The 27,929-nt window shown below is 46.1% G+C and overlaps 2 protein-coding genes across 7 annotated transcripts in view; both read right to left on the reverse strand.

Annotated features, from left to right (window-relative positions):
* Positions 1 to 1,741: 1,741 nt before the first annotated feature.
* Nckipsd (NCK interacting protein with SH3 domain) lies at positions 1,742 to 12,067 on the reverse strand. Its single transcript, XM_005326884.4, has 13 exons — positions 11,787 to 12,067; positions 9,135 to 9,244; positions 8,682 to 8,886; positions 8,416 to 8,506; positions 7,680 to 8,170; positions 6,461 to 6,631; positions 6,202 to 6,288; positions 5,976 to 6,114; positions 5,786 to 5,866; positions 5,473 to 5,601; positions 5,286 to 5,378; positions 4,973 to 5,145; positions 1,742 to 2,633 (listed from the first exon to the last, which is right to left on the reverse strand). The coding sequence occupies exons 1-13, from the start codon at positions 11,955 to 11,957 to the stop codon at positions 2,430 to 2,432; spliced, it is 2,145 nt and encodes a 714-aa protein (XP_005326941.2). The 5' UTR covers positions 11,958 to 12,067; the 3' UTR covers positions 1,742 to 2,429.
* Positions 12,068 to 14,026: 1,959 nt separating this feature from the next.
* Ip6k2 (inositol hexakisphosphate kinase 2) overlaps positions 14,027 to 27,929 on the reverse strand; it is a 28,005-nt gene continuing 14,102 nt past the window's right edge. For 3 of the 6 annotated variants that reach the window (XM_005326886.5, XM_040269669.2, XM_040269671.1), the window contains 6 exons: positions 22,743 to 23,075; positions 20,916 to 20,984; positions 20,602 to 20,824; positions 19,316 to 19,491; positions 15,476 to 15,651; positions 14,027 to 14,801 (listed from right to left, as the gene is read on the reverse strand). In XM_005326886.5, coding sequence (XP_005326943.1) covers positions 14,301 to 14,801; positions 15,476 to 15,651; positions 19,316 to 19,491; positions 20,602 to 20,824; positions 20,916 to 20,984; positions 22,743 to 22,944 — 1,347 coding nt within the window. In that variant the 5' untranslated portion in view covers positions 22,945 to 23,075 and the 3' untranslated portion in view covers positions 14,027 to 14,300. Of the gene's footprint in view, positions 14,802 to 15,475; positions 15,652 to 19,315; positions 19,492 to 20,601; positions 20,825 to 20,915; positions 20,985 to 21,094; positions 21,921 to 22,742; positions 23,076 to 23,398; positions 24,090 to 27,929 lie in introns of those variants that run through there. The other 3 variants (XM_021727434.3, XM_005326885.3, XM_040269672.2) reach the window with 3 other exon arrangements.

Genomic DNA, 27,929 nt, shown 5'->3' on the forward strand with positions numbered 1-27,929 from the left:
AGTGCCCCTGAATTCAATCCCTAGTACCCCACCTCCTAAAACAATTGTTCTCATTTATTTGGATCCTCTATCTATCCTTTGGGGACTGAACAGGCAAGTGATCTCTTGGTCACCTGGAGTTGCTGTACAAATGCAGTTGGGGTCCAGTCAATAGACACAGTACCAGCACTCTTGAGCACTCATTTATAACCCAGAAGTCAGCCCCAAACTTCTTTGCAACCACCTACACCTTCTTTTTTGAACCCAGGGCCTTTTGCATGCAAGGCAAGCATTTTACCAGATGAATTATATACCCTGCCCCTCTTGCAACTTCTTGAATTATGTTTTCAACTTTACCCATAAACACTCCCCTTTAAGTGCACTCACTGCCCTCTCTCCTAGCCACATTCTACTTCTACCAACCTTTCAAGCAGCCTGAGAGATATTGTCTCAGAAAATACCCTAAGAATTCTCTGGTTGATCATAATCTTCCTTTGTGATGTAATTTTGTGAGACTGTCATTAGGGTATTTGCTTAGGAAGTCCTGGACTCCTTGGACTCTTCAGAGCATGTTTGTTACCAAGACCCAGCATTTATATAACTTGTCAGCTAGGACTTCTGCAACCCTTACAAACACATGCAAGGGCCGCTTAGATGATCCTGCAAAAATGGGCAAGGGATTCTGCCATGGGGCCACACTTTGTCCATCCTAGGTGCAAGCACTGGGATAGACAATATAATACAGCCCTGCTCTTCCCACAAGGTAAGTGCATGTTGACAGGATACAGAGTAATCACAAGTGCATCAGAGGTTCCTGCCTCAGCTTCCTGAGGGCCTGTGCTTTCTACTGTATTATACTCTTTTCAGAATGGTTCTCTGCCTTCAACACTCTAGTTGAGAAAGGAGTCATGATTGGAAGTCATTGATATTGGATGTGAAAGAGAAGGTAGAAAATCTCCAGGATGAAGACAAGTAACCAGGTTGTAACCCCCAGAGCCTGTGTGCTTAGCATTCTAACAATGCCTAAGGAAGGTCATCTCTCCAGCAGCCTTCAGTGCTGTGCTCCCATAGGTTTCCCAGCAAATATATATTCCTACCTCAACTTCCTGAGAACCTGCTTGCTGAGATTCCATCCCAAGCCTGCTTTGTGCTGTTGTGACATTAAATTATGAAAATCACTGCCACCTGCTGTCTACCTATGGGTACTGACTTTCCTTGCTCACTGTCAGTGAGAATCTTTTTGTTAGTCCAGGAAGAATAATAGTTTTTGTCAAACTCTAGCCTCTCATCACTCTAAAACAGAAGTGCAAATCCCACCCCTGTTAATCTACTCTTTTGCCTTACCAAAATGAGGGCATTGTAGATTCAATGAAAAGGGAAACAGGGCTGGATATGGTCATGTATTCAGGGAGACTGGATATGGGTGAGGGCCTTCTTCACCTGAGAACAACTATGTAGGACAAGAGGGCTTAAACAGGAAGAAGTATGACTTTCAGAGAAAAGAGGATGATGTAAGTGAAGGCTGGAAGCAGTCATTTCCAAATGGAACACAGAGGCGCACAAGGCTGTGACTAGGTCCAGGTGAAAGGGAAACTCAGGGAATGGAGGCTGAAACAGGGCCCACAAGGTCTTAGAGGACAGGCCTGACAGGGCCTATCATCTCTTCAGGATGCAGAAATAAATGCAAACTAGAGTGATGGATCCTGAGACCCCACTCACCCACTCATCCTCTCCCACCCTAGCATCATAGAGGGAAGTCCAATTCCAGATGCCTGTGATTTATTTCCAAAGGTGAGCTGCAGCACATAGGAAAATACACATGGCTTTTCAGTCTACATTTTTAGAGAAAATAGAATCTGTCACTGGCTTTCTCAGCTATCATCCAGTTCCATGAGGCTCTAGGACAAATGGCTTGTCTCCAAGATCCCGATTTCAAAGCAGCAACTTGGTCAAGGCCTCTGGGGGTAGAAAGCAAGGGGCAACAACCCCTATGGGGATCAGGGGAGCACATGAGCAGCACTCACTGCAAAGCTAAGGCAAAGAACAGAGCTGGTTGGAGGTACCTCCTATCACCTCAAGGACATGGCTTGCTGAGGCCCAGGACCCAGACCAGGTGGGGTGGGGATGGGGGCTCTGGCCCAGCTTGGAGCAGCAGCAGGACTTTGCGTGTGTACAAGGGAATGGGATGGAGTGGGGGGCATGCTGAAGAGGCAGCCTACCAGGGGATAGAGGGGCTTCAGCTTGCACATTTCCTCTGCCCCAGTTTAACTCCCAGAAAATGGTCCCAAACCCTACATTTGGCCCCTTGCATTAGCTATACTTCAAGTGGTGGGGGCCTTGCTCAGGTAACCTTCTACCCCCTTATCCCCTCACAATGACAGTGCAAAACATTCTCCCCTGAGTCCCCTGCACCCTCACCAGGGCTGCAGGGAAGAAGGAAAAGGAAGGTGCTAGCTGGGGGCTTCCCCCAACACCGGGAATTCCTTGCACATCTCTCGGACAATCATTCGGTCCATCTGGCACTGGGGGGAGGCTTCCTCCTCAGCCAGGATGCGCCGTAGTGTGGCCTGCAGGTCAGGCAGCCGATGGCGATGCTGCAGGTAGGGCGTGGAGCGGACCACAGCATGCATCAGGGAGAGGTATTCCATGCGCAGCTGTGGGAAGAGCAGGTCAGCTCAGGAACCTCAAGAAGGTACTGTAACCACCACCAGAAAGGGACTGGCCACTACTGCCCCACGGACTCCAAGGCTACTGACCAACTTACACTATTTGAACATAAGGCCTGCATTTCCAGCACCCAAAATGTATCTGGCCTTCAACAATTGCTAAATAAAGGGAACAGATCAATCATCTCAGCCACAGAGAGTCCTAGAATGTGGCCTGCATAGGGAAGTCCTGCCAATCCTTTAGAGGCCGAATTCTCAAGGTGTCATGTTTGTCAGTTGGAGGCCCTTTCATTCTCACCCTATCCCTCTACTTCCTTGGAAGATCTCACAGCTTAAAACAGGGACCCACCCTCTACCTATTGCCTAGACCTGTTCTATAAGCACCAGACAAGAATATCCAATTGTAAGCTTGTCACCTCCTGAACATCTCAAAAAACACAAACCTACATATTCACCATCAAACTGAAGATCTTCCCCATCCTCTCCAAGCTGAAGGCTTTCTCATGTTCTTTATTGTAAGATAAAACAACACTACTGTCTATTTAGAAGCACAGGCCTAAAATGCAGGAATCCTTTTTGATTCCTATCTTCCAAATACCTCATATCCAATCCATCTCCAAGACTTGGATATCTTACTTTCTTTGTACAACCTGAACATCTCTAATGCTTCTCCCCCGAGCTCATACTCCCAGTACCTCTAGCTTAAGCAATTCCATCAGCCCTGTGATTTAACATCCAAGCTCTTCCTTGTTCTGAGACTCCAAATCCATTGGCCTGACTTTCTCCCCCTCCCCTCAGAGATATCCCTCATTATCTCTGATTAGAGAAATTGATACCAAAACCTCCTTTAGGCAGCATCACCTTAATTCCTAATCCTGGGAGTTAGACCAAGGTGCCTACACACCAAAATGCCCGTATCTAAGCAATACACAAGTACAGTAGTTTTCAGGTCTGAACTTCACTCACTATCACAAACCTCAAAAGGATATGTGGCACTAGTGGAGACCCCACTGCTTTTCTTTGATGTGTTTGCTCTCCTTATAGAAGGTATATCACTGTACACATTCTCAGTCTTCCAAACCTAAACTGCCTAGCCAGCTGGACTTGTGCTTCATGGATAAAACAGAAGCAATAATTTTTGTTGTTGCATTATTGGGGATTGAACCCAGGGTACTCTACCTCTGAAATACATCCCCAGCCCTTTTTATTTTTTTGAGACAGAGTCTAAGTTACTGAGGCTGGCCTTGAACTTGTGATTCTCCTGCCTCAGTCACTCAAGGAGTTATGCTTAGCTCAGAAGCAATCTTTTAAAAGACTTTGTCTTTTGCTCTCAGCATCCACATCACACCTGTCTTCACCTGCTGTGGCTTCTGTCCATGTGATCCTGCACACCCCTCTGTCCAGAAGCAACAGCAGCTTCTCAGAAAAGATTTTGACATTGACTCATCTACCTGCCTCCTGAAGTGGCCCTCTCTCCCCAACATGTTCACCATTTTTTAATGCTTACTGGATCATCCCCTCTGACTTAGCACATGCACTGGTACTTCCTACCTTTAAAACACTCCCTGAACTCACATCACGTGTCTCTAGCCCTACTACCCCTGCTCTCCCATTTTTCTGTTCCCTTCACAGAAAATTTTATGAGAGTTGTTTCCATTCTAATCCTTCCTTGTTTTTACTCCCCAATAACTTCAAATTCTCTTAAACTCTCCATTCAGACTCATACTCCCACTCCATCAACACTGCTTGTCAATCAACCCCCTGACCTCCACGAGGCAAATTCAATGGCAAATTTTTAGCCCTCTCTTGGATTCCTGACTGTGTGGAGACAGCAGATCTCCTTCCTTCTAACATGTGCTCACTTGGTTTTGTTCCTGGGTTTCTCCTTACTTGTCCCTGGTGAAGCCTGAACTTCCAGCTGACCCTGCTCATCTATCTCATTTCCTAGGTGACTTCACCACTGCAGGTTTCCCATAACATCTCTGCATGGACAGCTCCAAAACGTCCCTCTGGTTCCAACTTGCTCCTCACTGCATCCCTGATGCCCTCAGTTTGGCAGGTAGCTCCTTAATCTTGACCTATTCAAAACACAACTCTATCTTCCCAAAGTTCTCCCCATAATAATAATCAGCACTGAATTCACCTATTTGCTCAAAATAAATTCAGCAAGCTTTGCCAGATCCACATCCATCATATCCCAAACCTGACATGTTTTCACCACCACCATGTTTCCCTCTATCTCCTTATTTCCATTTGATGTTATGAGCCCCCCCATTTGGTTCAGATTCCACTCAGCTACCATCCCCATTGTGGTAACCACCAGGCACCTTGTCACCAGGTGACAGGTCTGCAATATGCCGCACAGTGATGTCAATGAGTGCCATCATGTCTGTGTGGTAGAAGATAGAAGCCGTGGCAGAGCTGCTGAACACATCCTGCAGGAACTTCAGGATAGAATGTGGTGGCTGTGGCTCATGTTTGAAGATGCGCACAGGGTCATCTAGGAGGCAGGAGTCATGGGGGTCAGAGTGATTCTTGCCAGGGTCCCAGAACCACCCCAGGAGTTAGAAGAGTCAAAGCAAGGGGTCATAGAGTAACAAGGTATCAAAGGGGTACCCACACGGATTCATGTGCCCTTACCCCCTCTGTTCAGAAGCAACAGCAGCTTCTCAGAGAAGATTTTGACATTGGCATGCGTACTCAGGGCAGCCATGATGACGTTCTGGTCAGGAGCTAAGGAAGGACATGGGTATAGACAAGAGCACAGGTGCAGAGCTTAAAAGGCTTCACGTTGGTTAACCCCCTCCCAGCTAGGACCCAACCTCACCTGGGAGGTGCAGGTTGAGAGCCAGAAGCAGGTTCATGCAGAGGTCTGGCAGCTGCTCTGTGGTGTCTGAGGGTAGCCCATCCTCAACAATGCTCAGCAGGAACTGGGCAAAGGGTGTGCCCAGGTGTTCTGGAAGAGGAGTGCATACAAGTCTGCAGTCCTATCCCTTCCCAACACTACCCAGCTTCCTGGTCTTTGAGTCTTGGGGATACTCAATCTCTACCAGGCTGTGGTCTGCATGTTCCCAGGCCTTTGGGCCCTGGGTCCTACCTCTGGAACCTGTGGTCAACTGGTCAAATGTTTGCATTCTTACCATAGTGTGCATAGGGCACTGCCTCCCCCATGGAGAAGACCATGGCCAAGACGAGAGCAGAGTAACAGAGCTTCTGGTGGTCTAGTGGAGGGAAGGTAAGTTGTCAGAGTTCCCGAAGATGGCAGAGACCCTCAGCAGAAGGTGTGAACCCTTTCCAGATGGCAAGAAACAGCCCCTGCCCCTGCCTCACCCTGTGTGTCCGTCTGCATGTCCCGTGCCAGCTCCACAGGCAGCACAGATGATACAAGCGTAGAGATGATGGCTGCATCTAGGCTGCACATGGCACCAAAGCACTTCAGGAGCAGCAGCCGAAGTGACGCACGGTGTTCCTGGCAGAGGACCTTACATGCTCAGTTCCTGGAACCCCAACCCTACCTACATCCCTCCATGCCCCTTCCCTTCTGTTTTGCACACACCATTTGGTAATAGGCCACCAAGGCCAAGACAGACTCAAACTCATTCCTCTTGCACATTTTCTTGCAAACTTCAGGGTCTGCATCAGTCTGTAGGGAGGAAGTAAGAGAGTCACCCAGTTTGAGCCAAGCTGTGCAGCCACATGGGGGTGAATTAAGCATGTACGTGCAGGGAAGACTCATAGGCATTAAAGAGAGATGGTGCAGGGTGGGGGACACTGCTCCACATGGTGGGCAACATATGTGGGCCCCCACCCCGCACCAGAATATGCAGCAACTCCTCCAGATAGCAGCGAATGACACCCTCGTCCTCATACAGGGCCCAGCTGCGCTGCTGGGCATCATCCTTCCGCCGAGCCAGGTCTGCAAAGATCACCTCCAGTCTCTGCTGGTCATGGCAGACCTGCCCTGAGGGCAGGGCTGAGCTCAGATCCTGGGGAGAGAAGGTGAGGTGCAGCTCAGTATACTCCCTGCTAGTATCTGTCTCCAGGAAGTCCCCAGTATCTGGATCTGTGGGCCTACAGTCTGTGAGCTCAAGTCCTGCACTACCTACACTAGGCAGGGGGGCTCAACTTTGGTCTCGATGACCACTTAGGACAGGATTTTGCATGAGACATGTCTAGGGGTTTTCTAACAACTTCTCACCTTACACCTGGATAAATACCTTCCATGAGAAGGTTTATGGACTCTGTCATTGCTTGAATGTGACTCTGACACTCCATGCCCCCATTCCACACAGAGACACCAGGCCTGTCATTGACCCACCTCTCACATTTCCCTCAAACCCTTAACCAGGCACTGGTTGCTGTGCCCAGCACAGTGTCACCAGAGAGTAGATGCTGTACTGAGGCAGCACCGATCCTAGCCCAGAGTCCCTGTACCCCCAGTACAGGACCCAGTTCCTCTATAGTTCTCACTCCCTCCTCCACAACCAGAACTGTAGGAGGAACTTAAGGTACCTTTCCCTCATCTAGCCTCCAAGATGTAGTCTGGACTCACTGCCCCAGTGCTGTGCCTAACCAATAGCCTTGGCAAGGTGGGGCTTGCCATTCCATGATGCCCACACACCTCACTCTCTCTTATTCAAGTGCCCTGTGTCCATACTTCCACGTAGCCAGAGAGAACTCCTGGCTATCCATATCTAGTCTCATTTGTCGCCTGCCCCAGATCTCACCTCCTCCCATACCACCTGCTCCTTCACTGCCTGTTTTCTAGCCATGCTGGCCTTCTACTTTCTCCTGTGAGCCATGCTCAGTCCTGTTCAGGGTCCTTGTCCAAACTGAATCTCTGACTAGTCTGTTCTTCCTCCCTTTCTCCTTCATGGGTCAGCTCAAATGACCCAAACGCCCAACAAAATGAAAGCCCAAAGCTTTAACTCAACAAATACTTCCACTTATAGGCTGGACAAATGTATGAGGGTGGGGACAGGGTTGGGGTGGCAGGGTAGCCTGAAGGTGAGGAGGCTCCTGGCCCACCCTCACCTTGCCCTCTACCAGTGAGAGGAGGACCTGCTCCATAACAGGTGAACTGGCTGGCACGGAGGCCTGGATGTGACCCACTATGACGCCAATGGCCACGCGGCATAATTCATGGCTCAGGCCGGTGTTTCTCCGCACAAGTTCCATCAGCTCTGCCCCAATGGTCCTCGGCACAACTGTCTCAGCCTCAGCCTTCTCCTCTGTGGTCTCTAGGCTCAAAGATCTTAGGGCCTCCAGGTCATCAGGGGTTGAGGTTGTACCAGCTGCCGTCTCCTCTGCAGGGGGTTCAGGGGCTGGTTCCTTGGAGGGAGAAAGCTGGGCTTGCGACACAGTGGTGTGGGTGCCTCTACGGGGCACAGGTGGGGGCGTAGGTGAGTAACTGGGACCCAGCTCAGAGGGGCTGGAGCCTGTATAGAGCGTGTCCAAGGAGGTACTGCCGACTGAGGAACCACTGGACACAGAACTACCCCCAGAGGGCATGGTGTTACGACCACCTGTGAGCAGAGAGTAGATGCTGTACTGGGGCAGCCTCCTGAGAGACCCCACCCGTCCTAGCCCAGAGTCCCTGTCCCTGACCAAGGTCACACCCCAGTACAGGACCCAGTTTCTCTAAGAGTCCCTGTTTCTACCAAGCCCAGAACTCCCACTTGCCCCAAAAGGAGGCCCTATCTTCTCTGACAGAGCAACCATTCCAAGCAAAGTGTACCCCACCCCAATTCCTCCAATCCTGCCTTCTCACCACTCCCTGAGACTATCAGTGCCTCACGATCTCGGCGTTTCACAGGTGGGGGTGGTGTGGTGGGTGCTGCCCGGCGAGGCTGTGGTGGGATCTGGGAAGACAGAAAAGAGATCTTGTGGGGACAGGTTAGAGGCTGGGACCCTAAGCTCTGGACATGGGCAAGAATATACTCTGGGTGCATCAGTGATCCAAGTGGACCCCTTGAGCCTCTGGATGAAGCCTTTAGTTCCACCCACCACCTTCCCCAGGATGCCCTCACCATGTACCTGATAGAGGCCTCCATCGGTCCCAAGATGCTCAGAACTGGGCAGGCTATGCTGCCTTTCAAACCCAATTCGGCACACTCCATTGGGTTGCCTAGCAGCAGCAGTATCCAAATGATGGTCACTGGTAGATGGGGTCATAACTGCAACATTGGAGGCTGAGGGGCCTCTACGAGACAGGGTCTCTTTCCGATGGTAGATCAGCTTCCTAATAAAGGATCAGGGAGACTTTTGGGGAAGAAGACCTCACAACTCCCAAAGTCCTTTCCTGGTCCCTATGGGATGCTAGGACCCCACAGCCCAGGCTTCTCACACTCCCATCTCTGACACTGCCTACCCCACTTTGCGATATTCCATACTATCCCCAGTCCTGACTCTACACATCTCTGATCCGCACTTAAGGACCCCACCCTTCCATGCTCATGGGAGGATCCACCCCCACTTCCCCACACTCACTGGAGGACTCCACGCTGTTCCAGGCTGTACTTGCCACCATCTCGCATGGCTGTATTGTGCACAGCCTCAATGGCCCGGTCAATGGCCTGGAGGACATCCTGTTCCAGGCCCTAAAAGTGGGTAGTGGTGATCAGTTAAACTTGGAGCTCAAGTGGGGATACTTAATCCAGACTTGGCCCAGGATGGAACCCAGGTGGAGGACCACTACAGCTGAAATCTAGAATGACAGACAAGAGCAGAGACCAAAACTGGACTATGGAATGGGGTTCTCAGACTGCACTACTCAGCAAACTGGGGTACCAGGTGACCCTAAACCAGCTTACATATTGAGGATCTTAGCTAAGATGCCTCAAAACCATGAACCTAAAGCAAAACCATAGCCCAGGGGTTCCCAGCTTGTGACCAGGAGTATATACACAGTCTATTCCTGGGCTTGGCTCAGAGCCCCAGACTGAGATGCCAAGCAGGAAACCTCCAGTGTCTGGAATCCTTAATAAGTCATTCTGATCTTGCTGACCCTTCACAAAACCAAGGTCACACCCCACAACAGCCTTATCCTCACACAGACCTTCACAGGCCCTGAGAGCAAAGAATAGACCAAAGGAACCTCCTCTCCCCATCCCTGCTTATCAGCCCTCATCCTCCCAAGCTGACCCAGTAATTTTTTGTACCTGCCCTGGGAAGTGGCTCTGGGTTTGTGGTAAAGGAAGGACATTAGAAATGAGCCTAGACCCTGCTCTAGGCCCTGTGTTGTTATGCCTAACAACCCAGGAATCTGTTCTACCTCACTGCATGTTATAAGTGTGGTGTGGGATCAGCTATCCCTACCCCTTCCCTATCCCTAGACACATGGTGCAGCAGGCTACAAAGGAGCCACAGAGCTCCTCACAGTGGGTTTGGGAAACTTCTCTGATGGAGACAGATGGACGTAAAGGTCAGCAAAGCCCCTGAGGTGGCATGGGGCATACCAGGGAACAGGTATACAAGAGAAGGAAGGAGGAATAGAAAGAGAACACACAAACACACAGAAAGTAAGACAGACCTAGAGAGAGAGACAGACTCAGAGGCAGGCAGAAGGAAATAAAGCAGGAAAACTGAGAGTCAGAAACAGACTGGGAGAATTGGAGGAAGAAAGGAAAACACCCAAATGGAGAGTCAGAATGAGACAGAGATGCACAGTCAGGGAAACTGAGACACAGGGAATATGCAGAAAGAAACTGAGAGATAGTGACAGAGAAGATGGTTGCCTCTCTGCTCTCCCCAAACAACCAGCCCCACTGGTCCTGGCTTAGGCAGAGGCTTTACAAGCCCTTGACCTATGCCCTGTGGGGAAGAGGCAGGACTTCCACAGAGGCCTCCAATGAGATCCCATCTCCAAAAGAGGCTGAGTCTGACACACTCCAGACCTAGTAGGGCTCCCTATTCTCACCACAAGATAGCTAGATGGAATCAACCAACCCCATCTGTGAGAAAACCTCTAAGGCCCAAGGCCCATCCTCTCTGGTAAGACCAGATGACATTTCCAAATTTATCCCATTATTTCTGTCTTGAACTGGGCTGGCACAGTTTATTTCCTAAAGGCTAGGGACTAGGACAGGACAGGAGTGTCTGACACAGGCTAGGTGTCTCAGCACCTTCCTTCCCACTGTGGTCATAACATACCAGCCAGAGACACTACACCCCAGTCCCTGCAACAGGGCTACTCTTGAGGGAACAGGAACTGGGACTGCAGCCTACCTACACTGGAAGAAAATGGGGCATGGTCAGACCAGGGGAAGTCAGGAGAATTCATTTCCTTACAATGGGAACAGCCCCTATTCTTGGCTGGGGACAGGAGGAACAAGCTCCCTCAATTTCAGAGGAAGTCTAAGTCAGGGCCTGAAGCTTGTGAGGAGGCACTGCCAGGTAGTGTTAACAAGAGCTTGGTTCTTGGTTCAGAGAGTGTTCAGAAAGGGGGAGGGGTGTCTTGAAAAGAGTTTAGAGGGTGACTGAGTACAGGAAAGTGAAATACTCTGAGATCCAAGGTTTGGGAGGCACCTAGGAGATGGGAGTGATCATGACTCCAGGTTTCAAATGGGAGGGGATTGAGGGCCTGGAGGATGGTTGGGGAACCAGTGGTATTCTAAGGTGGCTCAGTCTCAGTAGTGAGGTGAAGAGGGTCTCAGTGGTAAAGGTAGTGGCTCCAATAGGTGGAGGAGGTGGGGGGTGGGGAAGGAAGAGTGCAGGAATTCTAGAGATCCAGGGAAGTGGTATATTAAGGGTGTGTGTGTGGGGGGGGTCTCAGGAATTTGCTAATTGGATAGGAGTTTCTGAGTCTAGCTGTAGAATTCTATTCAGATGGAGGTCTCCATACCGGGGAATATGCATGGGGAATCTGGGGTCCCAATGAGTATCAGTCCCAGAGTTAAGCTTTTAGTAGCTTAAGCTTTTGGTAAGTCTCGACTAAGATGTCAAGGGTCTATCTAGTCTCTTGCAGGGATTGCTGACCCTAGAAGTCCCAGTCTTCATGGGTCTTAGGTCTCAGGGTCAGGTTCTCAAAACTCCCTGTCTCCTCGAGCCCTGAAGGATCTGGAGCCCCTGGGTCGGTTCTACCAGCCTGTGAAAGGGCCCAGTCTCAAAGGCCACTAAAGCGGGCAGGGGAGGGGCACTCACCTGCAGGCGATGCAGGTAGGCAGGCGGCACGTAGCCTGTCTCGCCACTGCGCGCCCGCGCCGCTAGCCACCAGTGCGCGCTGCTACGCTCCAGGACCAGGAAGGTCTCGCCCGCGGCGAACGCTAACGCATTGGGCTCCGCCGAACGGAACGCGTACAGCGCACGGTACATGGGGCCGAGTTGGGCCGCGCCGGTGCAAGGTAAGCGGCGGGAACTGCTGAGCTAGGACACCAGGCCCGGCAGTGCCGCGCCGTGCTCGCCACGCCCCGTGACACTCAACGCGTGCGTGCGCGCGCGCGCCCGCCCTCCGCAGCCCCGCCCCGAGTGTCAACCCACGCAGTGGCGCGGGCGCCTCCTGTCGGCCCCAGAGACGCGGCGAGGAGGGGCTCAAGAGACTACTTTCTCTGCAGCGTACCTCTTAAGATTCAGGGCCATCGATACATGGCCCCGGCCCCGTCATCCAAAGCCCCGGCCTCGGCTTCTCTCATACGCCCTTGGACTCCCATTTCGCTCAAATCCCAACGCTGCGGCCCTTCCTACATCCTGATGAAGATGTGTTCGGCTGTGTACCCTGACTGTCCGGGGCAAGTGGGTACTGACCTACTAACTGTAAAGATGGTAACTTGGACAAGGTGCTTTCATTATAGGTTTCAGGAAGTGTGAGGATGGGGCATATGAGAGTAGAAATCACTTCGGACTATATCCTTGTTCAAAGTCCTCCCATCTTTGCTCTCCCTGCCCCACCACCCTGAGTAGTCAAGCTCCCGCCACTATCAATCGCTATCATCTTACTTTTTTATTTATAGGACTTAAACCCTCAGATTATCTTACTTCGGATGCCCCTTTCTGAGGGCAGACAGGAGAGCTGGAAGAAGGTGGGGAGTGGAATGCCATATGGCTGTAAAGAATGTTTGACCCATCCAACAGTCAGCCCAAACCTCCTTAGTTCCTGAGAAGCTCAGGGAATGTGCCCCAAAGGGTTCTGGGGATACACTCTCCACTGGGAGCAGGTGTGGACAAAAGGCTAGTGTATGCAGCTGATCTGTTTTTAGGTATGGTGGAGGTAGTAGGCCTAGTGGGTCTTGGAGAGGAGGTGGCTGGAAAGTTCAGGTGAGGGACAGAGCTACTAGAACCGGACAACCAGACTCTGGCTTCTCTGCACCCGATTGGGCTCTGCAATTCCAGAAGCTCCCTCAGAGGGACCCTCCTCCTCCTCCCAGAGCCCTGCAAGCCCAGAGGAGTAGTAGTTAGGGGCTACACTGCACTGGCTGAACTTTTTTTTTTTTTGTGGTGCGGAAGATTGAATCCAGGCCCTTGTGCATACAATGCAAACACTCTTCCAGCTGAGCTATCCCCAGCCCTTCACTGCCTGAACTTTTGTGAGGGATGAGATTGGTTAATTGCGGTAGAGCCCAGGGCTGGGTAGAAGTAGTGACAGGTGGTGTGGGTAAGAGGATCAGCCTACCCATAACCCCTTTTATTGTGACCTCCAACACCAGGCCCCTTTTTCACACAGCCTATGGCTGCCAGTGGACCACAGCCTAGTGTTACTTCAAACCCCAGTATTGGATCCAGGACATCTGACATCACAATCTTCAGCTTATTAGTTGCTGCCAGTGGCATAGGAGGGAACAAGAGCTAAACCTAGGGGCGGGGGATACTGGTAGAGTGCTTGCCTCGTATGTACAAGGTCCTGGGTTCAATCCCCAGCACCATCACAAAAAAAAAAAAAAAAGCTAGACCTAAAATTTGGAGCCTCTGCTTCCTAACTTTGGCTTAAGCTGCTACATAGGGGCAGAGTATGGTGTCAAAGAATGGTTTTGCTGTATGTATATACGTGACTATATGACCAATGTGATTCTGCAACCTGTACACTCAGAAAAATGAGAAATTATACCCCATTTGATTCAAATGTATGATATGTCAAGGTCATTGTACTGTCATGTGTAATTAAAACAAACAAACAAACAAACAAAAAGTATAGTTTCTAGGTAGGGATAATGAGAGAGCCAGCACAGATCAGGCAGGTAGGTAGGTCTATAGAGGTTTCTTTTTTGATGACCTCAGGGTGCTAGGTTGAAACCAAGCCAAGACACTGTGGTAACTTTGGAATCCATGGGGGTTAGAAATAGCCAGGGGGGTAGAAATATTACAGAGACAGGGAAGAGGTCACAACACATGGTAAGCTTCTGAGGTTTAGGAGGGGTGCTACATGCCCTGGGAAAAAAGAACAACATGGATACAATAAACAAAAAGATCTGTATTAGAACATTTACACTCAGGGAACAAAGAGGTATCTGCATCATCAAATGTGGAATGTTGAAGAAATAGTTAAAATAAATAAAGACTTCCGAGTGCAGCTGGAGCTGGCTCGGGTTGGGGCTCACAGAGGCCACTGCACATCAGCTCCAGGCTGCAGGGACCCCTACCTGGCCATACTGGCCTCCTCCCTGACGCAGCACAGCTGTGTCTGGGACACAGAGTCTCTCTCAAGTACTGGAGCAACCAGCAAGTTCACTCTCCACTCTCCTCACTTATCTCTGTAACAATGTCTATCAGGCTCTGGAGCCCAAAGATATAGCCAGCATCCTGGCCCTCATGCACCACACTGTCCTCGCCATACAGCCTGCAAGTGGTATGAGCAAAGTCGATCATGCGCACATCCACTGAGCTGGCACCAATGGGCTTATAGGCATAGGCACCAGCAGACTCATCAGCTGACTCCTCTGACAGGTCCTCCAAGTCCTCCTCATCCGAGTCCAGGGCCACTTCAGGCCACTCTTTGCCATCATAGATAACCAACAGGGAGCTTGAGTAGAAGCGGTAGGATTCCTGTCGTTCCAACACTGCCTTGAGCTCAGCCAGCTTCTTGAGCACAGGGCCCAGGAGCTCTCGACGCAGGTACCGACCGTTGTGGAAGAACTGGAAAAGTGCTTCCTTGAAGCCCTGCACTGATAGTTTCCGCCCATGGTACTTGTTCATGAACATAAGCTGCCCAGTGCCTGCCTGGTATACCTGTGGGGAGATCAGCAAGTCAGTGGATGAGGCTTGGACACTGGGGTGGGGGAAGGTGATGGTGATGTGACATCTGGGATCTGCTCCTATTTTTTCTTTTGTAGTACTGGGGATTGAACCCAGGACTTGATGCATACTAGGCAAGCATTATCCCATTATACATTCTTCGCTCTTTTTAAAATTTTGAGACAGGATCTCACTAAGTTGAGCAGGCTGGCTCAAACTTGGAATTCTCCTGCCTCAGTCTCCTGAACAGCTGGGATCAAATTGTGTACAATTGCACCAGGCTCTAGATCTGATTCTTCGTTAATAAGCACACCGAGTCACACATGAGCTGCTGTCTTCTCTGATCAGCATCAACCTGCAATGCAGCCATCTGACCTGGGTTAAGTTATTGTCCATCTGGGTCAGTGGAGACAGGCTAATCCTCTTGTCTAAATTTTCTCTACTCCTGTCTATAGGTTCTGGACTCAGCCTATCAGGACAGTCTCAGAGAAATTACCCAGACATAAAATACATGCTTTCTTTTCTTTCTTTCTTTTTAACCAGAAAGCATCAAATTCATATAGGGTCATTCTGAAATCTTTAGAACAAATAAAACTACACCACAGTGGGGAAGCAGCAGCTACTGGATTCCCTAGCTAGCCCTTGTCTTGCACCAGCACACTACTCACCTGCATGCCACACACACGCACACCAATGACTGCAGATGTGCTCTGCTGACATTTTCGGATCTGGTTAGCTGCTTTCTCCTCTGAAGCATCATCACCATGCTGGCGTGTGCCCATCTTAAGGTCCAAGACACAAGGCACCTCGTAGCGGGAAGTCAGGTTCTCCAGTAATATAAATTCTAAGTGGTTAAGAACCATATCCCCAAGAGAAAGTGCTACATATTATACTTTGGCACAGGGAACTGTGTGTGAATGCAGTGACCCAAAGAAGCCTAACCCCACAGGAGGCTCCATTAATTGTGCTGTCTCCTATATAGAGCGCCCACAGCTAACTAAAGAGCTAAGAGGAACTTCTTGTTAGGGAACTGGCATGAGAGCAGCTAGTGTCTAGACTTGATACAGGCCTGAGGTGCTCCAGGCTTAGGAGACAAGATTTCCTGAATTCAGCTATGTGTAGGATCACAGTACAATAGCATACTGTCCTCAATTATACATAGAATGAGCTCAGTAAATCCTGCAGCCTTAGATATAAATTGTAAACATCAATACAAATTCATAAAAAATATTTGTCTTGAAAAAACTATTTCCCAAGCTGTGTGCATGGAAAATGTCTAGAAATAATGACCAGAAATAATAAATACCCCTAGTATGGTCTATTTCCCATTAATAGAAACCAGTGGTCCTTAGTAGGAAATGGTAAACTACAGTCCACTGCACATTGTTGTACAATCTATGAGCTAGTAGTGGTTTTTACATTTAAGAGATCAAAATAAATATGATACTTTATGATCCATGAAAATTGAATGATATTCAATTAGAGTCACAATAAATATTTACTGGAACACAACTACACTAGTTCATTTAAATATATAGTGGCAGAGTTGTGACAAACTATATGACCCACAACACCTAAAAATTTATTTGGCCCTTTACTGAAAAGATTCACTGATCCCTGCCTTAGGGGAATGGTTTGAGTTCACATCTGGAGCAGGAAATATACATGGTCATTTCCTAGACTCTTTTTCATACTAGAAAGCAAGATAACTATCATAGACTACCACCACTGTGTCAAACTTGGTAAAGGTAACAACTGCAATGGATTAAAACACAAATATATAAACCATACCTCAAGCATAGATTGATGAGGAAAAATTGTATTTTTTAGGAAGTTTCCAACTTGTGAATAACAAAATTAGAAAACTACCTAATGAAAAATTAGATCTAAGGCAAAGAGAAAGACTCTGCTTCTCAAAGGACATGTACAATATAATTTCTTGGGGATTACTGCTCCCATTCCCACGAACTGAAACCAAATCAGTTCTTTAGTTCTTTAAATCAAGCCTTTAGATCCAATCATCACCTACTGAAGACATCATATATGAATACAGGACCAATGTAACTACACATCACATACAACCACAAAAATGGGAAGTAGGGCTAGCATTTGTAGCTCAGTGGTTGAGAACTTTCCTTGTGTGCGTGATGCACTGGGTTCCATCTTCAGCACCATGTAAGAATAAACAAATAAATAAATAAAATAAAGCTAAAAAAAGGGAAGTAATACTCCATGTATGTATGATAAAATATTGTCATGTATAACTAAAAAGAACAAAAAAATAAAAAACAGTGGAAGGGGCTGGGGTTATGGCTTAGTGGTAGAGCACATGCCTTGCATCTTGTGAAGCACTGGTTACCATCATTAGCATCACATTAAAAATAAAAAATAAAAAAATTACAAAAAAAACAGTGGAAACAGAGGGGACACAGTAAACATGTAGGAATGCAATCAGTAAAACCCAGATCATAGAAAACTCTTTTAGAAGCACTTTTTTTTTTTTTTTGTAATAGGGATTGAATGCAGGAGCATTTAACCACTTAGCCACATCCCTAGCCCTTTTTTATATTTTATTAGAGACAGGGTCTCACTGAATTGCTCTAGACTTCGAAAAGTTGCTGGGATTACAGATGTGCACCACCACAGCTGGTAAGACATCATTTCTTTCTTTTTTTAAAATATATTTTTTAGTTGTAGATGGACACAATACCTTTATTTATTTATTCATTCATTTATTTATTTATTATTTATTTATTTATTTTTATGTGGCGCCAAGGATTAAAACAGTGCCTCACACGTGCTAGGTAAGTGCTCTACCACCGAACCACAACCCCAACCTATGACCCAGTTTCTTTGATGAGAAATTAAAAAAAAAAAAAAGGCAGCAGGGGCATGGTGGCACATGACTATAACACCAGCCACTCCAGAGTTAAGAGGCCAACCTGGACAATTAGTGAGACATGACCTCAAATTAAAAAATAAATAAATAAAAAAGCTAGTGAGGCTGAGGTTGTAGTTCAGTGGTAGAGCGCTTGCCTAGCATGGAAGGCACTGAGTTTGACCCTTAGCACCACATAAAAATAAATAAAAGGTATTATATCCATCTACAACAACAAAAAGTCTACATACAGCTCAGGGGTAGAGTGATCCTGTGTTGCACAGAAAGGAAGGAAGGAATTATTTAATTAATTTCTAAGAAAAAAATGAGAGTGGTATTTAAAGACTTAAAACATTTCAATCCAATGCAACTTACGTGAATTCCCATTCTAACAAACAATAAAAACATACTCACTGAAGACAATTAGAAAAATGTGAACATGAATTAGGTAGTTTATAGTTAGGAATTAACAATTTTTAAGAAATGAAAATGCGGGGGTGCTGGGGTTGTGGCTCAGTGGTATAAGTGCTTGCCTAGCATGCACAAGGCACTGGGTTTGATCCTCAGCACCACATAAACGTAAAATAAAGATATTGTGTCCACCTAAAACTTAAGAATGAAAAAAAAAAAAAAAGAAATGAAAATGGTGTTCAACTGTTAAAATAGTCTTCTCTTTTAGAGATACATGCTAAGGTACACACAGATGAAATTATATAGCTCAGATGTGCTTTGAAAAGAGTATAGGTGGAAAAAATCTTCTATTTAAAAACCAGGGGCTGGGGCTGGGGCTGGGGCTCGGTGGTAGAGCATTTGCCTGGCATGTGTGAGGCACTGGGTTCAACCCTCAGCACCACATAAAAACAAACAGAAAAAACAAAGGTATTGTGTTCATCTACAACTAAAAATATTTAAAAAAAAAAAAAGTTCAGTGGTATAGAGTATTTGCCTAGCATGCATAAAGCCCTGGGTTTCATCCATCCCCCAGCACAACCAAAAAGTCCAGGTTTGAAGGGTAGTGGGTAAATAGAGAAAATCATGACACAAGACTGACTTAAGTGGGTTAACTGACAAACCTGGGTGGAGAAATACTCTGTCAATGCATTATTTTAACATATTTTCCTTAATAAAAGTTAAAAAAAAAAAAAAAAAACCTCAGTTCTGAAGATTTTCAACCCATAAGGTAAAAAAAAAAAAAAAAAAAAAGAAGGATCCTGGCATAGCTCATTTGCCAGACTGGTGAACAGGAACTGAAAGGTTAGTTTTCTCTTAACTTAATCCCTTTAGTTGAAGAAGATTTGAGAATCTTCTGCAGGAATTTCAAACAGGGATCAGCTCTGTGCCATCCTCCCTAGACTATCTAAAGTACACCTGATGTAAGGTGGCCCCTTCATGAGATATCCCTCATTCCCAGAAACCCTTTATTCCTCATTCCCTACCACCTGCACTCAGAGGCCAGTCCCTAGCCCTAAGAGAAGCAATACCTATCCATGAGCATCGCAGAAGTATTCTGGCACAACCCCAATAGAGGAAATTCAATTAAGACTTAACAAACCCAACCACTCTCTTCAAGCCCTCCACACTTTCCCTCCCCGCCCCAACAAGATAGGGATGTCCCATGAACAAAGGATACTGTACTGGTTCCGATGCTTTGCATTCTCCTTCATTCTCTGTAACTGTTGCTGGTGACATTTCATGCTCCAAGGATTATAGTGTTTGAGCTGGGAACTTATACTCCCCTTTTTTTCTACACTGTAGTATAAGACTTCAGATTTCTTTAGCCATTCAAATTCTTCTTCTAACTTATGGCTATGAAGATATAAGGTTCCAATAAGTCATAATGTCAAAAATTCAGTGTCAAAGATGCATGAGGGAGCTTTCTGGAGTGATGAAAAGTTAGATATTTTGATATGGTGATGGTTACAAACTCATTAAACACTTTAAATGAGTACATTTTATCATTGTACCTTATTATCATGAGGTCTATTTTATCTCATGAAAGTTAATTAAGTGGCCATGCCATCACTATTTTCTACAACAAGGGAAACCTAAGAAGCAAGATCAGCCTCTGCCTCCCAACTTCCAAGTCAGGCAGCTTCTATTCCCCTATTCCAGGCAATACCCTCAAACCCACATGTGGTACACAGGTTCATCTACCTTCCCTCCCATCTGGAGACTGGGAAAATCTTAGATGAAATCCCATATAAATAAGTTAATCTACTTGGCCACATTATTTTTATATATATGTTAATCTACTTGGCCACATTATATATATATATATATATATATATATATATATATACAGTTTTTGGTACCAGGGATTGAACTCAGGGGCACTCAACCACTAAGCCATATTCCCAGCCCTATTTTGTATTTTATTTAGAGACAGGGACTCACTGAGTTGCTTAGTGCCTCACCATTTTTGAGGCTGGCTTTGAACTTGTGTTCCAACCTTCCGAGCCCCTGGGATTACAGGCATGTGCCACCACGTCTGGCCATATTTGATATTTTAACAAGCTTTGCTAACGTATGGTACTTGAAAACTCTGCCCAAACAGATCCCTGAGTTTCACAAATGTCTCCCACAATTAGTAAGCAACCTGAAGTAAAGGGGTAGGTAACTCCTGTCACATCTACAGGACCCAGGCTATAGCCTGGCACAGAGCAGCAGTTGAAGGAATGTACACTAAATCTCTTTTTACAGCTACTGCTTCAGCTATTTACCAAAAATGGCATGACCTAACCAAGAAGTTAATTAAAGAGATGCTGGGCATGCCATGTGGGAACTAACCATTGAAAGACAAGGCACCTGTAAACCCACCATGAATTTTCACCTCCAGGGAACTCAGTCAGCTATAACTAAGAACCCCAACACTGACCTTCCCACAGAGCCCAAGGATTCCCCTATTAGAGTACCTACCTCTTCATCTTCTCTTCTTTCCGGTGCTGGCGCACCCAGTCCTTGGGGGTCTTTTCCGTTTCTAACATGTGATGTTTTTTGTTTGTCCACCTTAGAAGCTTACTTTTTGGTTCACAGTCTGAATTGTCTACAAAGTCCACAGTTCCATGGTCCCCTTTTAATGGATACGCTATTAAACACAAGTTCCTGTCTTCATCTTCTTCAAAGCGCACAGACACCACACCTGAAAATGGGGCGAGGAGCAGAAGGAGCTTTAATTCCACAGAAAGATGCTTTCTAAATAACATGATTGTAACATTTGTTGTTTTTCTTACCCTGTTCCTTAGTCTCTATGTTGCCAGAGGCCCCAAACTCATCTGCAAACCTAACAAATATCAAAACAGCTAGAAAAAAATGACACCATACAAGACAAGCAATTAGGGAGCAAACATGGCCGAGAGTCTTCCTCTCTAATGCACTCAACAAGGCAAGAGCCAAAGAATTACAAGACACATTTTTCCATCATTGAAAATGTTTTATTAATTTTTGTGTAACTCTTCTAATACTAAGAGAGATGCAAAAACATTGCTCTTTATATCTTGTGGAAATTTTTAATGCCCTGAACAGAAACTCCGACCGCCTGGAAGCTTGCTTTAAGGCAGAACCTGAACGCAAGGAAACACAAGTTTATCACAGGGTAAGAGGCATCTAAAAGTAAGGAAGACTGGGTAAGCAAAGCAAAATAAAGGGGCAAACAAAACAAACCACACAGCACAACAGACACCCTAGCAAAGGCTTACTATAGCACCCCCACTTAGGTAGGTGCCTCGAGCCTTTTGTCCTTCTCAATTATGCTTTTTATTAGTCTTTGCAGTTTCTTGTCACAAAAATAAATAAATAAGTAAATAAACAAATACAAGGTAAATAGGGTTGGACCAGGAGGACAGACACACTGTGGCCTTGAAAGCAGCTCTCCACCCTTGAGTCACTAGAACCTGCCATGTGTAATTAGACAGTCTTTGAGGAGGGAGCTGTCAGTAGGAGCATTTCAGCAGGTGCCGATGAGTGCCTTACAACCGACTGGCTGAACACCTTTCCTCCCAGGCCTCTCTGCCCCAGGATCACTCAATCTGCTCAGTCCTTGCTGCCTGCCCGCTTGCTTGCTGCAGGGGAATGCGTGCTGAGAGAGATGACACTTCTGAGGTAGCCCCCAGCTCTAGGTGCAGAGGAGCCAAGGTGGGGATTTCAGGGGACCACACTTCCCTGTGGCCATGGGGAAAAGGACCAGAGGAAAAAAGGGGGCAAGGGTGGCCAGCTAACAAGGGAACTCTGGCTTTGTCCTGGAAAAAACAAGAGAAGGACCAAGTGAGGGCCCACAACTCCCCCACCCCCACCCTAACACACATGCATTTTAGAGTACAGAGAGGTGCCCAGAACATTCTGTTTTTTAAAAAAATAATGTTTAAACAGTCCCAGAAGAACCTAAGTTGTTCTGGTCTTTTATATATCCAGTAATACCCACTTAAAATTAATTTCTTTAATATGTTCTCCTTTGATTTACAAAAGTTCCCCCCCAGACCACACCATGCTGGTGGCTGCTTATGTCCCCCCCAAAGAATCATTATAAAAGGAAGAAAAAACTACAATATGTGAATCAACCATTTGCCTTCATGTAGCAATTTTGGGGATTTCCATAATTGCAAAGGGCTTCAGCTAATCAGCACAGTCCTCCCACTCCTGCATTCCATCTGACTCAACCCTGCTCCCAGCCTACCTAATCACCAGGGCTTCTGGTTTCCTGGAGGACAAAAAGCAGGCGGCAAGAATTCTGGGTAAAATCCTCCCAAAGTCTTCCCCCACTGTCCCCACCATGGGGGACTATGGGTTACTGTGATCAAGAGACACCTGAACATAAAACACAACTAAACTTCCACCAAAAATAAACTCAAAACAAATCCACAAAACAAAGCACAATTGAGCAATCTTACCAGGGCTTGAAAACTGAGGGTGTGAGGTGCTGGGCTGAGGGCCAGGAGGAGGGAAAACACAAAGTGAGTGGGAGGGGGTGAGGGTTCCCAGGATGGCTGCCAGGGCCTTCCATGGCCGTGATCCCTCACATCTCCTCACCAGCCTGGCGACCCCTCCAGCAGTTGGGGGCTCACCTTTGTACTGGGGAGTGAATCTGCGCATCTCAGCTGGGAGGGTCTCGTAGAACTGATGCTCCCTCGGGACCAGGGGCTTGCACAGGGTCGTCTCATTGAAGCGTAGAACACAAGAGTGCCCCCCAACCTGGTGGACAAAGGGCTCCAGCAGGACGCCCTTGGTGCGGGGCTCCACGTCCATGGCCCTGAAGGCTGGGCTCATCCTCCGGACGCAGACGGCAGGGAAAACGGGGAGGCAGCAGGGTCTACGGCCAGCTCGTCCTCCGTCGCTTGTCTTGTCTGATCCTCCTTCTGTTTGGTCTCCGCTCCTAGGTTTGTGTAGGCCAGAATGCTCTGCCGGAAGCAAGCACATTGATTTGTGGGAACCGCCTTAGGTTCCAATTCTACAGCAGAAAGGCAAACAGTACAAGCTCACTTAGGGTTCCGCCCACGCTGCCCACCCCAGCCCCGCCTCTTCCCTCAGAAAGATAAAAACACCTTGAGCTGAGGGAGGAGAGGGAAGGAGAAGGACATGGCGAACGAGAACACGCAGAAACTGTGCTTCAACAGGGACACTACAGTATTACAAAGTCACCGTAACAGACAAAACACAAAGCCATGAAAAGGTAAAGATCAAAGATCACAATTTCAAACATTATATTCAAATTAAATCTTACAATTGTCTAATATGATAAACAAACTTAAGGTGAAAGGTGCTCAAATCTATCCATTTAATGCAATTTCTACAGGGAAAACCAACTTATCCATCATCTCGAACTTATCCACCCAAAGTATCCACACATACTGCCTCAGTCCAAGGCCAAAGACAAGCTCCATTAACCTTATTAGCAGTGGAGCTTGGGACCAGCTTTAATGATTAACGTCTGTATCTAAAAACAACCGATCAAGGCTGGTTAACTTCATTTAAAAAGATACACAGTGTTCTAGGTCAACCAACTATTTTTATCAGTTCTATCCTGATCACTAAAAGCTGGGGCATACCTTTAAGCCAAAGTTGTGCTCCTGGTCAGGGCTCTTATCCACCATAAGTCTAGGACCTTAGTTCTGATTATGCATCCAGGCGCGACAATTGGATCTCAGCAAAGCACACCTTTTTACACACTCTATTAACTGATTAAAGGCATGTCAGGCTAGGTATGTTTTCTGGCTATAATTTATAGACAATGTAGTTTCTACTAGCATTCCTTACTTAAACCACTGTATGTATATGTACAGGGATCTTACTGGGAACTTGTGCAGTTCCCATGACTCCATCTGCGACAGTGAGAGTGAGGAAGGATTTGCTGATGTGCTCAGCAAACCTGTAAAAAGCTCATTACAGAACTTCTTACTTGGTCCTCTGGATACTTTTAATGAGGTAGACACTACTCTCCCTACTGCAGGCAAAGAAACCAATTTGAGGAGGTTAGAAAACACACCCACAATCACAGTTCCCAAATGAAACTTAAAATCCTAGACTGGAGGATGCCTTAATTTTGCTGCGTATATGGGACATTTAGTTTGTCCTATAAAAGTGCTTTCAGGTGATAATGGCCAGATTATATTCCACCACTATGTACAACTATAATGCATCAATCAAAAAAGTGAAAAAAAAGTGTTTTCACCAAAATTTATATCTTCTGTAATAGCCTCTTTTAAAGAATTTAAGTTGGTGATTTTTTAAAAAATGTTTATTTTTTAGTTGTAGTTGTCAATACCTTTATTTTTTTTTTTTTAATGTGGTGCTGAGGATCGAACCCAGGGCCTCACACATGGTAGGCAAATGCTCTACCAATGAGCCACAACCCCAGCCCTGTGATAATCTTTTCCTTTCAGAAAACCCAACTGTTGACCCAGCTGGATTCAAGGATTCAAAGCTTTATTATATGCAAAGAACATAGACCTCAAAGACCCTGATTTCTCACCTGATGCTACCTTCTCATTATCACAGAAGCCCTCTCAGAAAGGCAGGTACTGAGAAGAGTTCCCAAACCACACAGGCAAAATGACTATAAGGATGAATACACTCTAATCATTTCAGACTCTCTCCAGAAGATAGCGCTGAGGTGCCTAGTTACACAAGCCCTTTTACTTAGCAACTCAGCAAGAAGCAGTCTCAAAATTTTTTTAAAAAAAGAACTGGAGCTGTAGTGCACACCTGTAATTCCCAGTGGCTTGGGAGCATAAGGCAAGAGGATCAAGAGTTCAAAGCCAGCTTCAACAACTTAGTGAGGTCCTAAGCAACTTAACCAGACCCTGTCTCGAGGAAAATTGTCAAAATGACCATATTACCAAAAGTACTTTACAGATTTAATGCAATTCCAATCAAAATACCAATGACATTCTTCACAGAAATAGAAAAAGCAACCATGAAATTCATTTGGAAAAATAAGAGACCCAGAATAGTCAAAGCAATCCTTAGCAAGAAGAGTAAAGGGGGAGACATCACAATACCAGACCTTGAACTATACTACATAGCTATAGCAACAAAAATGGCATGGTATTGGCACCAAAATAGACATGTAGACCAATGGTACAGAATAGAGGGCACAGAGACAAATCCACATAAATACAGCTGTTTCATACTAGACAAAGGTGCCAAAAAATAACTTCTTCAACAAATGATCCTGGAGAACTGGAAATCCTTATGCAGCAAAATGAAATTAGACCTCTCTCTCTCACCCTGCACAAAACTTAACTCAACATGGATCAAGGACCTAGGAATTAGACCAGAGACTCTGCACCTAATAGAAGAAAAAGCAGGCCCAAATCTTCTTCATGTTGGCTTAGGACCTGACTTCCTTTACAAGAAATAAAATCAACAATCAATAAATGGGATGGATTCAAATTAAAAAGCTTCTCTGCAGCAAAGGAAACGATCAATAACGTGAAGAGAGAGCCAACAGAATGGGAGAAAATCTATCACATGCACATCAGATAGAGCAACCCAATCAATAAATGGGCTAAGGAAATGAGCAAACACTTCACAGAAGAAGATATACAATGAATCAACAAATACATAAAAAAAGTTCAACATCTCTAGCAATTAGAGAAATGCAAATCAAAACTAAGATTTCATCTCACTCTAGTCAGAATGGCAATTATCAAGAATTCAAGCAACAAGTACTGGCAAGGATGTGTGGGGAAAGGTACACTCACTTCATTGCTGATGGGACTGCAAAATGGTACAACCACTTTGGAAAGCAGTATGGAGATTCCTTAATAACTTGGAATGGAACCATCATTTGACCCAGCTATCCCACTCCTCGGTCTATACCCAAAGGACTTAAAATTAGCATACTAAGTGATGCAGCCATCTCAATGTTTACAGCAGTTCAATAGCTAAATTGAGAAACCAATCCAGAAGACCTTCAATAGATGAATGGATAAACACACTGTGGTATATATACACAATGGAATATTAGCCTTAAAGAAGAATGAAATTAGTGGCTGGGGTTGTGGCTCAGCAGTACAGCGCTTGCCTCGCACATGCGACACCCGCGACGCCCTGGGTTCAATCCTCAGCATGACATTAAAAAAATAAAGAAAGAAATTGTGTTCAAGTACAATTAAAAGAAGAAGAAGAATGAAATAACAGCATTTGTAGGTAAATGAATGGAGTTGGAGAATGTCATGCAATCCCAAAAAACCAATGGCCAAATGTTTCCCCTGATAAGTGGATGCTGATCCATGGGAGGGTGGAGACGTGGGGGGGGGGGTAGGACAAGGGAAGAATGGAAGAACTTTAGACTGGGCAGAGGCAGGAAGATGGTGGAATGAATCAGACATTATTACCCTATGTACGGGTATGACGGCATGAATGGTGTGATACCCGTACATAGGGTACAACCAGAGAAATGACAAGTTGTGCTCCGTTTGTGTAAAAACAATAAAAGTGGGGGGCCCTCAGGATGTGGCTCATTGGTAAAGAGCCCCTGGTTTCAATCCCCAGTACTAATAAACAAACAAACAGGGCCGATTTTACTTCCCCAACATCAAATCTGCTCCAAATTATAGTTCTATACAGACTGGTACATACTAGGTTTTATTTTGAGACAAGGTCTTTCTAAATTACACAGGCTGGCCTCAAGCTTGAAATCCTCCTGCCTCAGTCTCCTGAATAGCTAGGATTACAGATATGTGCCACCACACCCAGCTGTCCTATTTTATTTAAAACCAAAAACCAAAAAGCTCGCATTGAAAGAGTAGGTTATGATGGCACATGCCTGTAATTCCAGCTGCTGTGGCAGCTGAGGCAGGAGAATCACTATTCAAGCTCAACTTGCACAACTTAGTGAGATAGTCTCAAGATTAAAAAAAAAGTTAACTCCACCGCAGTAGAGCATTTGCCTCACATGTGCAAGGCCTCAGGTTCAATTCACAACCACAAAAATGAAAGACTACTAGTTACCACTTAAAACTCAAAGAGTAGAAACTTGTGCCTAGCCTCTCTCCTCTGTCTCGCAAACCAAAAAACTAGAACTTAGAAAGAGAGAGCCAGAGGCTTTGGGGTCTCTATGTAGTTAAGGGGCAGAGAATCTGCAACTGTTCCTCTAATTCCACCGCACATCTCATTAGAGTTCGCTTAGGCAAGAATGAGCCTTATTTTCTCTCTCTCTCTACCCAAGATGATGATGATGATTCTTCTGGGAGCAGCAAATTGTGGATTGCCAGAGTTCAAGGCAGGTGGAGGGGTGGCAAGGTGCCATATCATGATGTGGCAGCTAATGAACACCCTGGGGACCAGAGAGGAGGGAGAGGTGGAAACCTTTGCTGGCCCTTTTGGCCTCCATTTGCACCTATGAACCACAGTCCACAGAGATGCCATGATGGGCCAGTTTTTTTTTTTTTAACTTTCTTTTCTTTTTTTTTTTTTAAAGTTGTAGTTGGACACAACACCTTTATTTTATTTATTTTTATGTGGTTGAGGATTGAACCCAGGGCCTCACACATGGTAGGTGAGCGCTCTACCTCTCAGCCACAACCCCAGCCCAAGTGTCAGGTTTTGTTTGATTTTTCAATGGAGGTGGTAATGGGTAAGATACATGACTGGAAAAAGAGAATTTTTTTACTTAATTGTATTCATTTCTGGGATTCAGACCAGAATTAGAAGGGGTTGTTAGCATCATTGCTAGCATTACCCTGATAGCAAAAGCTGATTTATACCTTTATTAAGACTTTGGATTGTGTTTCTAAAGCCTGGAGTAT

Source organism: Ictidomys tridecemlineatus, chromosome 3 (assembly GCF_052094955.1).
Source record: "Ictidomys tridecemlineatus isolate mIctTri1 chromosome 3, mIctTri1.hap1, whole genome shotgun sequence".
Classification (NCBI taxonomy): Eukaryota; Metazoa; Chordata; class Mammalia; order Rodentia; family Sciuridae; genus Ictidomys; species Ictidomys tridecemlineatus.

Bases quoted from the DNA above. Each gene is read 5' to 3' on its own strand.
- Nckipsd (XM_005326884.4), bottom strand. From the start codon at position 11,957: ATGTACCGTGCGCTGTACGCGTTCCGTTCGGCGGAGCCCAATGCGTTA. The intron at 9,245-11,786 runs GTGAGTGCCCCT...ACCCACTTTTAG, and splicing joins CCTACCTGCATCGCCTGCAG to GGCCTGGAACAGGATGTCCT. The intron at 6,289-6,460 runs GTGCGGGGTGGG...TCCTCCCTACAG, and splicing joins AGGAGTTGCTGCATATTCTG to ACTGATGCAGACCCTGAAGT.